Below are 16,775 nucleotides of genomic sequence, written 5' to 3' on the forward strand. Positions count from 1 at the left end.
TACTCAATGAGTAATACCTAAGATTACGCACTGTTGGACAATATGTTCCCAGTGGATTGTGTGTGTGTGAGAGAGAGAGGGTAGATGAACTAGGGGACAAGGACTGCCCTGCGTAGCGTCCTAGGTGATGTGGCATTACATCAGCCACATAAGAAAACGGCCACTGGTCGCCCCAGAAGGCAGCATATATATAGGCAACATTACGGAAGGCTCTGACTGGCTAAAAACACAAGGAAGCAGTTTCCTGCTGTGTGTTAAAGTAACAAAGCGAGAAGGAACGGCGGACGTGAGCGGCTGCGTGTCGGGTATAGAACCGGCTGATCACGGTACACCATGCCTTATCAGTTAAATTATTGCACTGTTTAGAGTTTTTAAAATGTAACTGTCATTGTTTTGACACGATACGCTAGTGCAAGACCGTTGTAATCTGCATACGGCGCAGATGGATAATAAGTGATTGTGTAAGCGTATTTCGTAAATCTCTTTAAAAATTTGCGCTCTATTATTCGACTACTAAGTCCTGACAGACTTCACATCGTTCTACACCATTACAGTCATTCATCCTGATTCTAAGTGTGGCGAATCCACGACCAGCACTTCCACTGTGCAGAGGGGACACCATCATCAGAAAGACACAGGACACAGTATTTCAGGTACCTACAGCGAGATGCGACAGACATACGTGTCCCCACTAGCAACCACGCCGAGTCACCAATAGGTTCTGTGACTGGTCTTGCTAACGCACTGGGAGTGTTGAAACTTACGTAATTAACGTTTTGTTTATGTGCGGGTACATGTCCGGTAACGGTCCAGATTGAAACCCATGCGTCACACAGTGCAGCAGAACGCCGCTAGAGGAGCCACCGCCACTGCACCGGTGGCCTGCGCCATTTTCTTTGGGCTCCTCTAGTGGCGTGCTACGGTACTGTGGCGGAAGTATTTCAGTCTGGACCAACACTGGCGACATCTGCCTGCATATAAGCAAAACAGTAACTACGTATTTTTAATTTTTCAAGGTGGTAATTAAAACTTTATGAGTACTCCTCAGAGAAATAACAACACAGTAATGGGAAGTTGACAATTGAGAACACGATGGACTCAAATAGCACGACGTACGATTAGTGTCTTCCCCTCTGAGGACCTCCAACACTCGGAGCCGCCTCTTCGGTATCTCGCTAGTTCTTGGACAGCGGCGACTTTCCACAGTCGGACCGCTACGGATGGCTTGCTAGAAGGCGGTGGTGGCGAGCCCCGGCTGGCCGTTGCCTCGCGCCATCAGGCTCTGCACGGCGCGCAGCTCCTGCACCTCGTCGTCGCCATCGTCGCTGTCGTCGTCGTCCTCGTCTTCGGCGCCGGTGGCGGCGCGGCGCCGCAGCTGCACCTCCGGGGCGTCGCGGCGCCGCCTGGGCAGGGGCGTGGCGCGCCGCCGCAGCAGCTTCTGGCGCTGGCTGGCGCTCAGCTCGCTGCCCCCGCCGCCAGCGCCAGATTCGGTCTCCTCCGCCTCCATGTCCGGGTAGATCCGTACGCGGCGCACCAGCACGCACACCACTGCGTCCATCACCGAGGAGCACAGCAGCAGCGCTGGAAATATCACCACACCAAAGCTTCACTACAACAACAGTGCTGTGTTCGCTACAGGGAAATGAATCCTGAAAGCATCATATTAGATACTGAATAAATTAAATCAGTTTTCTGGAAATTCCTGTTTCAACACAGTGACTGACTGTGACCGTGGTGGTAAATGTTCGTACCACAACTGTTATGAATAAGCTGTTTTCTTCTGTAAACTCACTCCTAATGTTCTAACTGCGACCGGAACGATCGCGGGGTTGACGTGACGTAAAGCGCGGCGGGACCCACGGAGTGACCCGCGGACGACAACTCAAACGGGAGAGGACGGACACGACCAACGAAGGACCAAACGAATAACAACAAGATCCAAACAACAGAGTCACAAGAAAATCTAACTAGACAACCACGTCCACTCTTACACAGAGCAAGAAAGTTAATACGCTGTCTAAGGCGAGCCGATATGTCCAGAGACGCACGCAAGATTAGACTGGCCCTGTGAGCTTTTTTTTTTCTTTATTGTTATTTTAACACCTTATACAAAAGGTCGTCTGGCAGCGGCAATATTACGCTGCTCTTCAGCCACAGACAGTGCAAATAGATACAAGGAAGGAACAGAAAAACAAAACATATGGTGGACAAAAAAAATAGTAGACACACGAGTAAAAAACACAGAGCTGTTCACAGGTGTAGTAAAATAAAAAACGTTCACCACTTGTAGAGGACCATTGATGATTGAAATGATACACATGAACGATGGAGCGTTGGTGGTGAAACACTAACACGATGGCACACACAAAGAAACGATGGCGATGATCTCCGGTGCGCGAATGTTCACTTGACGTGCAAGACTCCAGGGACCTGCCAAAAGGGGAAAATGTGGGGGAGTAGGGAGAGGGGAGGGTGTAGATGCCAGTGGCAGAGGAGATGGGAGAGGGAGGAAAGAAGGTATGGGGGGTAGGGGAAGCCTGGGGGAGGAGGGGGGAGGAAGGGAGGAGGGAGAGAAGAGAGAGAGGGTGCCCTATGGAAAAAACACAGGGTGTATAAGGGGAGCATCAAAGTTGGTAGGAGGGGTAGATGGAGGGGATGAGGGCATCATCAGGGAGGGGGAGTTGGTGGAAGCCACCTTGGGCGAGGGTATGGAGAGTGGGATGTGGGAATACAGGTGCGGCAGTGGAGGGGGGTGGGAAAGGATGGGAGAGACAAGCGGGTGAGGGGGATCAAGTTTACGGGAGGTGTAAAGGATCCATATCCGTTCGAGGAAAAGGAGGAGGTGAGGGAACGGAATAAGGTCATACAGGATCCGTGTAGGGGAGGGGAGACGGATGCGATAAGCAAGGCGGAGTGCATGGCATTCTAGGATTTGAAGGGATTTGTAAAACCCAGTGAGCTTTTTTTTTATTGAATTTCGATTCCCCCCCCGAAGGGGTTCGGCTGGAAGCAGTTCAGTACGCTGCTAAACAGCCTACAGACTTTTTAAAAACGTAAGTAGAAAAGAAACTAGAAAAACAGGCGATAAAACGGTGACTTAAATTGTGGAAAGTTAAAACATAAAGCAAAGAGGTTGGCAATGTTAATAAAATGCACAGGAATCAGACAAATAACATAGTAGACACACAATTAAAAAAACACGGCGATAGTCTGGTTTCTGTTCGCAAGAGATAAAAGAAATCACACCCAGCTACAGTATGATGGCCGTTCGCAACACTTCCCAAAAGACACACAACACTGAACACTCACTGTAAAACACTGCACGAAAAAGTCGGCACAAAGATGACACTCCCTAGCCAAGGGCAGATGGGGGGGGGGGAGCTGAATGAGGGGGAAAACAAGGAGGGAGGAAAGAAAAAAACGAAAGGGGGGGGAACCAAAGGAGGGAGAGGACTCATAAGGGGGGAGAGGGGCAGAGCAGACGAGAAAGGGAATGGGAAAAGGCAGAGGAGGGAAATGCAAAAGGCCTCGGGGTTGAGAAGGTTGGCAGAGAGAGGGTAGGTGGGGAAAAAAAAAGAGGAAGGAAGGGGGGACCCAGTGAACGAGAGACAGGCGCTTAAATACATGATCAGGGGCGCCGCTATTGGCGGAGACCTCTAGGGGCTTTCGATCTCCATGCCGTCTGGCGCGGATTCAAATTCCGCGACGCGTGGTACCAGACCTAAGTTCCAGAAGCTACTGCTGTGCCTATATAATCAGAACACCGTGCCAGCTCAGGCAGCCGGTGGTTTCTACCTTTAATGATGATGATGGATACAGCTGCTGAAAGCTTGAGTATGACGCTGCTTCAAACCGTTGCGTTCGTGTTGATTTTTCTTTTGCGCCAAAAAGTGTATTCTTCTGTGCATCGTTTCGTCTCCTGATGCTGGAGACATCTCAGAGGCTATAAGGACTCATATAGCTGTATCGAACTGATTCTTTAAGTTCGAAGCTGCTGTCTCTTTATAGCCTCTGATAATATCGACAGTATTACGATACCAAACGTTTATCAAAGAACTGTGCCTTAGTCCACGGCCTAATGCCCATGAAACAAAAATCACCCACTATGGAAATACCTGCATTGTGTGATCAAGTGATCAAATTATTTATTTATTACGAAATGCATCAGTCTCCACATTGATCTGATGCGGCAGACCACGAATAGCTCTCCTCTGCCAACACTTGCAAACTATGTCCTAAATTACTCGTACTTGATGGGTGCATTCCAGTGTTTGTCTTCCTCTACCGTTTTCATCCTCTACTGCTCCTTGTAGTTTCACAGAAATCATTCCCTGATGTCTTAACATATGTCCTGGTATCCTGTCCCTTCTTCTTCTCAATGTTTCCCATGTGTTCCTTTCTTCGCCAGTTCTGCAGGGAACCTCCTCATTTCAAAAGAGAAGTACAACTTCAAACAGCCTAGATCGCTGTTGAACAACATTTATTGTGATGACCAATTTCAGCAAAGTAAATCGTCATCATCAAACATTTTGCAGTACACTTCACTGAATCTTGATCAAATGTATACTATGTCTATCACATCATAGAATGGTATTTCACAAAAATGAGAACAATAGCAAGCCTAAAATAACGATCACATAAAACAATGCACGTATTGCACTCATTACACAAGCTTATGTTCGCACATTAGCAGAATGAAGGGTCTTCGAAACATCCTCTGTACAGACATCCTCAGCACTAACACTACAGCCTCTCAGTGTGCACATAATATTACTCATATATTAAAGAGAATGAGAAATAAGCATAATAAAAAACTTGTGCTATTTGTAGAACACAGGGTTAAGAGCTGTGAATGATCATACATTATGACCATTACAATGTTAGTAATGCATCATTTTCAGAATTAGATACAAACAAAAATTTCAAACCAAGAAATTAATTTAGGCAACAGCAAAATGCTACTCCTAGAGTCTGAAACTAACAGAGTTAACAACACGGAAAATAATATTAAAATGTAAAACTCTAAATCATCATTCGAAATCAAATTCTGCATTATACTCTAATATAGTAAATTCATTGCAGCATAGTACGAAAACTGCTGGCATTATCATTTACTGATATGATCTCTAGTTCCTGCTGGCCAAGAAAAATGCAACACAGTGAAAGAGGAATGCAAAAAAATCTCTATCCTAATGATTAGCATGTCAACGTGTCTGCATAGTGTAGTTAAGAGCGACACCATCCACATTTTGTCCACCAACTGATGACGGGATGCAACAGCAGCGAAAATGTGGTCCATCGACACTACCGTTCATCGTTCCGCCGTGATATTGCCGCACGCATCGGTCAGATCCTACAATAGTCAAGAGAATTTTGAATCGATGGAACTGATGCAAAATTTCATCGGCTCCAAGCGACTAGTGCCCGAGAGGACAGATATGCTGTACATGCAGCTCGTATATTATCCAAACATGCCAGCCCGGCTAGCCGTGCAGTCTAACGTGCTGCTTCCCAGGCGCGAAGAGGTACTGGTCCCCGGCACGAATCCGCCCGGCGGATTAGTGTCGGGGTCCGGTGTGCCGCCCAGTCTGTGAATGGTTTTTAAGGCGGTTTTCCGTCTACTTCGGCGAATGCTGGCTGGTTCCCCAAATTCCACCTGTTACACTGTGTCGGCGATTGCTGCGCAAATACTGTTTCCACGTACATGTACACCGTAATTACTCTACCAGGCAAACATTTCGGGTTACACTCATCTGCTATAGACGTTGTTCCCGGCAAGGGGGGGGGTCCACTGGGAGCCGAACTGCACAATAACCCTGGGTGCGGTGTGGGGTGGCGGTGGGATGGGTGGACTGTTGTGCCCCATTGTGGGATTGTGAACCATTGAGGGCTACGGCGGGACGGAGCCTCTCCGTCGTTTCTAGGTCCCCGATTTAATTCATACATACCTACATACACATCCAAACATAACAGTGCGACGACGCCTATAGCACCACGGACGGTTAGCAGGGCGACCGTTGTTGCGACTCTGACGTCTATACTGATGCGATCAGCAACAACACTGGACACACGATTGGCACCACGTCGTCTCCTCAAATGAATCTCGATTCTGCGAACGGCATCACACTGAGCGTATCCGTTTGTGCAGCCTCCGAGGAGAAAGAATGTTGTCAGATTACTTCCGTCATTTTCATACGGGCACAGAAACTAGATTGATGGTGTGGCTGACACTGGGTAAACAAGATCACGTCTATGTGATTACGTAGGCTTTCCCGGCGTAATAAGTCTTGAAAGTCTCTTCGGGTTTGCTGCCGGATCCTAAAATCAACTTGACTCGATATTTCGACGATCCAACTGGTCGCCATCTTCAGGAGAATACTGCTTCTGAATACTCCGAGAAGCAGATTCGTCGGGCTATGAAGTTTGGACCATCTCCGGAGGTGTATGAAGAGGAACATAGATCGGTGGCCTTTCTTCCTTATGCTGAAGGCATATCGTTTAAGATTGGACGAATTTGAAGGAATTTTTACATTAAGAGTGTGTTCCGTCCACCTTCTAAGATTAGGGCACTACTCGGCTCTGTGAAAGATGATTTGGGGCTTAGGAAACCCGGTGTGTACAAATTCGGTGTCAATGTGGGAAGACTTACACTGGCCGTTCGATTCGCACAGTGCATGACAGGTGTATGGAACATCGCCGTAATAAGAGGCTACAACAGCCGGAAAAATCGACAGTAGCAGAACACTGCATAAATGATGGACACAGTATGAAATTTGATGAAACTGTGGTAGTTGTCAACATTTCCGGTTTTTGGAACAGTTTCTATCAAGAGGCGATCGAAATTAGGTCGTCGGATAATTTAATCAACAGAGACAATGGGTTTCCTCTTATCAAGACGTAGAATCCTGTATTGTCCCGCATCAAAACTGAACGTTCTTCGGTGCGGCCCTGAGTGCGATATATCGTGGCCAGCAGTGTTCCACTAAGGTCGACGCCACCTCCCTGTCTTGGAGGGCAGCACCCGTGATGGGCGGCGCATGTCCCATGTACTGAACGGTAGCCTATATAGGACGTCGATTTGCAGTCTGGCGTCGGTTCTCAGCGGGACTCATCAGCAGAAGCAGCATTCCCCTGAAGATGGCGACCAGCTGGATCGCCGAAATATCAAGTTGATTTTAGGATCCGGCAGCAAACGCGAGGAGACTTTCAAGATCACGTCTAGTTCGCATAGCCTGTTATTTGGTCAGCAAAATTTACATATCTGACGTGTTAAAACCGGTGTCTCTCCGAGATCAGTGGCCTTATCTTTCAACAAGATAACACAAGACTGCCTGTTGCACGTGTTCTCCTGACCTACGCATATAAAAAGGGTGTTCGATTGTCATCCTTGAGAGCACGTTCTCCTGATGTCACACCCATTGAAAAATCGAAAACGTCTGGTCATGGATTGCCGAGATAACAGGCACACCACCGAATGTCAGCCGCTACGACTGATGGAGTGTGGCGTAGAGTTGAAGCAGCTATGATAAAACGTACCCGTGTCTGTCTTCCAAGCTCAATTCGGCTAGATCCCCAGTAGGAGCCACTGTTGCTGCCCGAGATGGCAGCTCTGCGTACTAAATTTCGCACCCTGAGTACCCTCAAATCATCTACAAATGTGTTTTTCCTGTTATACAGTACACACACAATAAGCACCTGCTATTGGTGTAACAATTTTTATCACCAGCTCTGTAAAAAACTATAAAATCTACAAAAATACATTAGCATAACGAGAACAATTTACGATGTTAACAATACCAGGCGAATCGCAGCACTCGTAAGACAAAGCAAATTTTTTACTAGTATATCAAAGATAGTTCGAGAGTGTACTCTCTCGTTTCTTTTCATTTTTAGGTCTCACAATGTTATCAACCATTTCGAATGGATGGCTGCAGTGCGCTAGCAATGTTAACGCTTTACAGCACAAAACTCACCAAAGACGAAGAACGTCACGCTGAGCTCCAGTCCTCTCGAATGATACAACTTACACGAGTATTCTGCCTCGTCCCAGAATTCACAATGAGAATCTAGAACAGTAATACACATGCAACACTATGAGTTTTGGCTAAAACTACTGACTCAGGAATTGAACAGAAAAATTAGGAATAATCTCACATGGAAGGATGAACTATGGAATAATATTCAAGAAGACGAAGAACCAGTTTCCGCTCTAATGAAAGCAAATGTGTAATGAGGAAGTTTTTTATTTTCTTGTTAACGTATTCATTCCGACAGCTCGAAATCGTCCAAAATAACAGTCTACCATACGAAAATTTACATCGATATAAAAGTCATAGACCCAATATTTACTACAATCTTAATTTTTCGAAAGTTGCTAACTTTTAAACCTTTGTAACTCAATCTCTTTCACAAGTCCTTTATGCAACTGAAATTTCCATCCAGCCATACAGACTTCGATTTCAGGAACTCTCCCCAAATCACTGTAGGAAAATGCCACATGCTTCTTCTGCAGAGACGATAATCATTTCTTGGTCCATCTTTTTCCAGTAGGAGTTCGCGCTCCGTCTCTAGTGATCTCGACGGCCATGAAAGTTAAATCCTAATCCTCCTTCCCTACTTCAGTCTGTGTATTTTCCGAAAAACAATTTTGCGACATTTTCATGCAGTTATTTGTCCTGCGTGTGTTAAATTTGTTCTCTATCTCTTCACAAAATTATTAGTGTCTTTCTCCATTACCACTTTCTAACGTTCATAAATCAGTACCTTCACTTTTATCACTTGATCCATCTTCTTCCATGCCCTGCTGAGGCAGCGTGCTTCCGAGGCAACAGAATTCCTGTGAGATTTAAATCGGACAAAGGCAATGCTACTGTTTTAATTCTACGGGAGGACTATATTAATATGATTACTGTTTTATTAAACGGCTCAACATATCGCAAAATAGATAAGGATCCTAATACCCGAGTGGTGAGGAAAATAGTAGACCTTCTGACTAACATTTCCTTACCAAAGGAGGTAATTAAGAAACTAAAACCAAGTAGTTCAGTTCCACCTAGGCTATATGGATTGCCGGAGATCCACAAGGGTAACGTGCCATTACGTCCAATTGTAAGTAATATTGGGGCAGCCACTTACGACTTAGCAAATTATTTGGCGTCTTCGCTCAAACCAATGGTAGGAAAATGTCCACATCACATAATGAATTCTAGTGATTTTATCAGTAGACTTCAGTTATTGCAGCTGCAAAGTTATAAATTGTTGGTCAGTTTTGACTTAGTTTCACTATTTACAAATGTAACTCTTGTGGACTCACTACACCTAATTGGCAGTAGGTTTTGAGCTGACATTACAGCGCTGTTTGAGCACACCCTCTCCTCTACATATTTTTTCTTCAACAACGAGTTTTATGAGCAATCAGACGGCGTCGCCATGGTGAGTCCTTTGTCTCCTCTGGTAGCCAATCATTTTATGGAAGATTTCGAGGAGCGAGCACTCGCCTCAGCCACTTTTAAACCAACAGTACTTTGGCGATATGTTGACGATACTTTTATAGTTTGGCCTCATGGTTTGGATTGTCTGCGAGAGTTCCTACAACATCTGAAATCCATACACGAAAACATAAAATTTACTATGGAGTTTGAGAAGGAGGGTGCCTGCCGTTCTTTGCCGTAATGGTGCGATGTAAGAGCGATGGCACACTTGGTCGTTCGGTATATAGAACGCCCACTCACACAGACCTCTACTTGCAAGCCGCTAGTTGCCACCATCCAGCACAAACAATGGGTGTTTTGAAAACACTGATTCACCGAGCCGACGTCATCTCTGACACCGATAGTTTGCAAACGGAACTGGAGCACCTGCAGACCGTATTTCTGAACAATGGGTATTCGTCCCAGCAAGTGGAGAGAGAACTGCAGACCTGTAAACGACGGAGTAATGAAGAGGAAGAGGCCTTTAAAACGACTGCCTATTTAGCATATATTGGAAATATTTCAGCGCAAATAGGCAGAATACTATGAAAATATAAAGTGAAAGCAATCTTTCGCACTCCTACAAAAATTTCATCGTTGTTTTGATCTGTCAAAGACGACCTAGAGCTGCGCAAGGCAGGTGTTTACAGGATTCCGTATGAATGTGCCAAATGTTATATAGGGCAAGCGACGCGTACTGTGCAAGATCACATTGTAGAACATCAGCGGCATACTCGCCTTCTTCAGCCTTGTAAGTCTGCCATCGCCGAACACTGTATTTCCACTGGTCATGTCATGAATTACAATGAGACAAAAATTGTGACCCATAAGTCTAACTTTTGGAGTTCTATTATTAATGAATCCGTGGAAATACGGCTGTCTGACAATGAGTCTCTTATTAATCGTGACGGCGGTTGCCAATTGAATTCGGCATGGAATCCAGTCGTCGAAAAACTTCGTGTTCTCGTAGCCGGCGTAGTTCTATGATGAAACCGCGGGAAGACAATCGAACTGATATCGATGCGGCGAGTTTTCACGACGGAGAGGGCGCGGCGCAGCAGGATCAAACGCGCTCAAGCAGCGCACGCGCAACACCAAGTGAATCCACCACGCATATACCGGAGGGGCCTTAAATACGAGAGCTCACGGAGTTTTTGCCAGTATCACCTGAAGATGGCCAGAAGACTCTGCGCCGAAATATTGTGGCAGGAAGTTCCAAACATCCGGCAGTTCCCATGAAATTTTGTGGAACAACAGAATTCCTTCTCTCATTTCCATCTACGATATCAATTTTAATTTTATTTATCAATTTTTTGTGTTCAGTACCTTTTATTCATAGTTACTTTACACCTCATCGACACCTTTTGGACGAACAATTGTAGTGTTAGGCGTACCATGCTTGCAATGATCTCATACTTCCTGGTAGGATAGGGACGCTCCTGCGTAATGTTGCCGTAGGGGTAAAATGCCACTGTACAGCCTCAGCTATGTTGATGTAAGTGCCATAATTTCTTAAGCAACCGCAAACCAAAGATGACTTTAAAACCTCAAACATAGAAAGAGCTAATTAGTCTTGCTGTAGGCGTCTGCAGGTATCTCATTAACTCGTTGACACTTGCATCGCATACAGAGGGATTGGCACAAAAGTAAACAGAACTTGGCTTGCAGGATGGCTAGGCCATAACTTTAATTGCGTCCTCATGACGGGCAGCAGTGGCCCAGGAATGTACTGTCGACACTACAGGAAATGGCCTCGCTGTAAACTTTACGACCAGAGGCGTGCGGCGTAGCTGTGTCAAATGCCACATGCCAGAAGCCATGTTAGCAAACGTGAGATCTTCGGCACGTGTAACCACGTTGGAATATATCTTTATTCCCAGCCTTTGTTGCCATACCACAAGGTATTAAGGATCGTTATCAATAACAATTTAGAGTTGCATCAAGTGAACTGAAGAAACCTATCGTGTAGTCCCTCTTTTCTTGGCGGGGAGGGGGGTGATAACGCCATCGGCGCTTCGTGGTACAGATACAGGCGCCGAAAACATTGCGGAGACATCCTCATCTGGTATCAGTCAAACACCGCCAACGGTTCTCGGAAACTGATAACGGCGCGCAAATCTTGTTCAAATGGGTGCCAGAAATGTTGAACCGATTGACGTGACGTTACCGGGGGGGGGGGGGGGGGGGGGGGGGGAGACGTGGGAAGGGGCGGAGGGAGTGTGACGGGGAGGGGGTTACGAAAGCGTTGTGATGGACGTAAAGTGTTATAACCATTCCGTCACAAGTCATTACGTATCGCACTGCAGGCGAAAGAACAGATGCCAATTAATTACGTTTCTGACAACGTTAATCCTACATGGCTCGCCGGCGAGATACAGTGTCAGAAGCACCAGTGCTATCATTTTATCATATGTAAACGTCCCCTACATGACAATACCTAGCTTTTCTTTAAATCGAATCAGGAACATCGATACAAATGAAGCGCAAAAAGATTTATTTCTTTTGTTTCAAATCACTTGGTATGAGCGGCAACCACAGCCGTGATGGTATATTTCAAAGGATGAAATCCGCATTAGATGCGTCAAAATGATTTATTAATGACGACTGCCTTCATGACATTATAGTCACTTCTTCTGGTAACAAACTGCCAATTCGTAATTAGAACTATCTTCAAACAGGAACTACAGAATTAATATAATGCAGATTTGCATGTGAAGCACGCGGACCTTCCAACACACAATGTGCTTCAAATTTTCGTTAGGATGAAAAAATAAAAGTCTCTTCTGCACAAAACTGGCGTCATAAAGCGCGCAACCGTCATGAATAAAACAGCCAGTGGAATTAAAGAAAGACGTAACACCAGAAACAATTTTCTTCAATAACAACCGGCATCATGGAACGTTGAGAAGAACTCCTAACCTTACCGAACATACGTGGTACGTCTTCTCTGATGCATAGACTGGATTAACAAATCCCGTCCTAGGAAAAATGCACAGCAGTTCATGCGCAGAGACAAGGGAAGCAACTTAGCGGGGCACTGTCCACAAATAAACGTGAAAAGAAACGGCAAAGTGCCAGACTAAAACAATGTATAAATGCGGGTAAGTATTGGAAGATAGAGAAACACTGTACACACCGAAAAAAAGGGAAAGATAGCAGATCTTAGCAGCATTTCCAACAGGAAGGTAGTACAGTAACGTAACACAGAAACACAATTACATGCGAAATATTAAGTAAGAGAAGGAGTAGGAGGAGGAAGGAAAGGAAACCACAAAAGCCATGGGAAGAGGGTGACTTTCCGCATACGAGGTGTGAGAGAAAAGTAATGAGACTGACACGCGACGAGGGATCTGGCTACGCTGCTTGTTCTACTTGAGTTCAGTGTGTTCATCCCTTCCAGATGCTTAGTCCGAGTTTCAGCTCCGTACAGCCATCAGATGATTTTTGAGAGCGCCATCAGCCAAGTTGTATTTTTGTTGTGTGTTTCGAAAGTTGAACAGCGGAATTTAGAGCAACGTTATGCATCAAGTTTTGTGTCAAACTTGGGAATCCGCGAGTAGGACCTCTGAAAAGTTGAAGCATGCCTTCGGGGAACATTCCTTATCAAGATCACAAGTTTTTCGCTGGCACAAATCATTTTTGGAAGACCAAGAACATGTTTAAGGTGAACCTCGGTAATAGAGACATTCAGCTTCAAAACCCGATGAGAACGAAGAATGTAGCGTGCTCTTGTGATATCAGAGTGACGTTAAAAATAAGTATGTTGGGTGACTGGTTAAACTTAAACACTTCCACCGTACACCAAATTTTGACCCACGTTTTGCACGTGTGAATAGCTTCTGCCAAAACAGAACCGAGAAACTTCACAACAGCTGAAGGGCTATCGGAGAAACTTATATGTAGATCTTCTTGAGAAGACTGCCAATGACCACGTGTGGTTCAGTCGTTTGGTCACAGCTGATGAATTCTGGATTCTTGAGTACGATGCTGAGACAAAGTAGCAAAGCGAGGAGTACCACACTGAAAAAAGCTCGAATGAGCAAGTCAAATATCAAAACAATGGTGATTTGCTGACAGTAAGGGTATAGTGCATAAAGAATTTTGTTCCTCCAGGACAAGATACAACGACGTGCTTGAAAGGCTCAGGAAAAGGGTGAATCCAATGAGACCAGACATTGCAAACAAGTTGATGCTGCATCGTGACAACGCCCATGTCAAACGGCCACTTCTATCAGGGAGTTTTTGAGCTCAAGGGGCATTATTGTTGTTCCACAGCCCCCATCTCAATCCTTGTGACTTTTTTCGTTTCCCGAAATTGAAAAATCTCTAAAAGGACGTCATTTTGGGACTCTGAAGAACATTCAAAAGAATGTGACCGACATGTTAAACGCCCTACCAGTTGAAGCCTTTCAGCGCTGATACCAAGAGTGGGGACAACGACTGCGCCAGTGTATAGCTGCTAAAATGAACTACTGTGAAGGGAACAATATTGTTGTTTGAAAACTAAAAACCCTAGAAGGAAAAAATCAGTCCATCATTTTTTCACATACCTCGTAACACGGGAGACAGAGTGTACATCGAGCGCCCATGACCTCACCGCTATAAGATCCGGCGAGGTTCCATTTTTCACCGATTACTGAGTGTTGTTCGTCAGTCTGGGACACTTACCAGATACAACTAATGGACAAAATAGAAAAGGTCCAAAGAAGAGCAGCACGTTCCGGTACTGGTTTGTTTAATAACGCAAGTGTTTTACGGAGATGCTCGTAGAAATCCAACGGTAGAGGCTAGAGGAGAAGTGTTCTGCAGGGTGGAGGAGAGCCAAGCGACTTATTACGTCTTGCTACATACATTTCATGGAACGGTAATGACGAACAAATCAGAGATTGAAGCCTATATGGGAGCTTACCGGGTGTAGTTCCTAGTGTACGTTGTTTGCCGGAAAAGGGGGCGTGGAGGGCGAGGGATATGATAGCTGTAACAAATGTACCGTGTGCTTGCCATTATGAGGTTGAGTATAGATTTAAAGGTACATCTACATCCATACTCCGCAACCCATCTGACGGTGTGTGGCGGAGGGTACCCTGAGTACCTCTATCGGCTCTCCCTTCTATTCCAGTCTCATATTGTTCGTGGAAAAAAAGATTGTCGGTATGCTTCTGTGTGGGCTCTAATCTCTCTGATTTTATCCTCATGGTCTCTTCGCGAGATATACGTAGGAGGGAGCAATATACTGTTTGACTCTTCGGTGAAGGTATGTTCTCAAAACTTTAACAAAAGCCCGTACCGAGCTACTGAGCGTCTCTCCTGCAGAGTCTTCCACTGGAGTTTATCTACCAACTCCGTAACGCTTTCGCGATTATTAAATGATCCTGTAACGAAGCACGCTGCTCTCCGTTGAATCTTCTCTATCTCTTTTATCAACCCTATCTCGTACGGATCCCACACCGGTGAGCAGTATTCAAACAGTGGGCGAACAAGTGTACTGTAACCTACTTCCTTTGTTTTCGGACTGCATTTCCTTAGGATTCTTCCAATGAATCTCAGTCTGGCATCTACTTTACCGACGATTAATTTTATGTGGTCATTCCATTTTAAATCACTCCTAATGCCTACCCCCAGATAATTTATGGAATTAACTACTTACAGTTGCTAACCTGCTATATTGTAGCTAAATGATAAAGGATCTTTCTTTCTATGTATTCGCAGCACATTACACTTGTCTATATTGAGATTCAATTTCCATTCCCTGCACCATGCAACAATTCGTTGCAGATCCTCCTGCATTTCCGAACAAATTTCCATTGTGCAACCTCTCGATATTCTACAGCATCATCCGCAAAAAGCCTCAGTGAACTTCCGATATTATCCACAAGGTCATTTATATATATTGTGAATAGCAACACTCCCCTGCGGCACACCTGAAATCACTCTTACTTCGGAAGACTTCTCTCCACTGAGAATGACGTGCTGCGTTCTGTTATCTAGGAACTTTTCAATCCAATTGGTCTGATAGTCCATATGGTCTTACTTTGTTCATTAAACGACTGTGGGGAACTGTATCAAACTCCTTGCGGAAGTCAAGAAACACGGCATCTACCTGTGAACCCGTGTCTATGTCCCTCTGAGTCTCGTGGACGAATAGCGCGAGCTTGGTTTCACACGATCGTCTTTTCCGAAACCCATGCTGATTCCTACAGAGTAGATTTCTAGTCTCCAGAAAACTCATTATAATCGAAAATAATACATGTTCCAAAATTCTACATCTGATCGACGTTAGAAATATAGATCTATAGTTCTGCACATCTGTTCGACGTCCCTTGTTGAAAACGGGGATGACCTGTGCCCTTCTCCAATCTTTTGGAACGCTACGCTCTTCTAGAGACCTACGGTACACCGTACGTATTGACCTTTCTGCTATGTCCATCACGATGGTAGCCAGTACCGGGTCTGATAAAAGTCCCTTTCGAGTGATACTCTCAACTATTCCATACGTCGTGGCGACTGGAACTCTCCCTAATGAAAACAGCAGCTTTCCCTGCCTTAGTTGATGTTCCTGTTCTGTTCCGAAGATGGAGAGCTCTGAGTTTCAAATTTCCTGGTCGTTTTCTCGTTTCCGATGCATTCATGAAATTATTCTTCCTTCCTTCTTCGTCACTGCTGTCTGCCAGTTCTCCATAACAGTCTCCAAAACGCTGCATCCACTCTTCATGATCGACATTTGACGGTTTAAATTCTCCTAATGGACAACTTCTGAAACTGTGAAATATTTTAGCTACGTTTTGCCGTGTAGCGTATACAACTAGTCACACTGTATCTTACAAGCTATAAAGGGAATCATGCAACATTCGATGATAAAATACATGTGGAAAACAAACTAAAAACTGCACATCCTAGATCATATGTTGAACTAGTAATTATTATTAATCCATTAAGACGAGATCGAACCTCGTAATTCCGCTCATAGTGCCTACTAAATCATCTTGATACAGTTAATTAGCACAAAGACAGATTTATTATCTTTTCCAAAAGTCAAATAAAATGTGCGCGTTGGGTCGCCACTCACCAACTAACGCTCTGAAACCAAAGGAGATGGGTAGCAGCGCTAGGAGGCCCACCACAGTGTTGAGACTTCCCAGGCCGATGGCCTTGTCCTCCGGTTCAAGGCATCTGCAACAGGTAAAGCCCACTCCAGCACAGCAACTCACACAAAGATTGTTTCAGGTAATGTATGCAAGCTTACTGTTACCAAAACACCATAACCAAGAAGACTGGGGAAATAGACATTGTAATGCAGACGAAAAA

The 16,775-nt window shown here is 45.0% G+C and overlaps 1 protein-coding gene across 1 annotated transcript in view; it reads right to left on the minus strand.

Moving 5' to 3' along the window:
* Window positions 1-1,228: 1,228 nt before the first annotated feature.
* The window catches only part of LOC124777707 (solute carrier organic anion transporter family member 74D-like), an 88,372-nt gene continuing 72,825 nt past the window's right edge, over window positions 1,229-16,775 (minus strand). The window contains exons 8-10 of the mRNA XM_047253206.1: window positions 16,537-16,640; window positions 7,974-8,066; window positions 1,229-1,581 (exon numbers count right to left, since the gene is read on the minus strand). Of these exons, the coding sequence (XP_047109162.1) occupies window positions 1,229-1,581; window positions 7,974-8,066; window positions 16,537-16,640 (550 nt within the window). The remainder of the gene's footprint in view (window positions 1,582-7,973; window positions 8,067-16,536; window positions 16,641-16,775) is intronic.

The sequence above is a fragment of the Schistocerca piceifrons genome, chromosome 1 (assembly GCF_021461385.2).
Source record: "Schistocerca piceifrons isolate TAMUIC-IGC-003096 chromosome 1, iqSchPice1.1, whole genome shotgun sequence".
Classification (NCBI taxonomy): Eukaryota; Metazoa; Arthropoda; class Insecta; order Orthoptera; family Acrididae; genus Schistocerca; species Schistocerca piceifrons.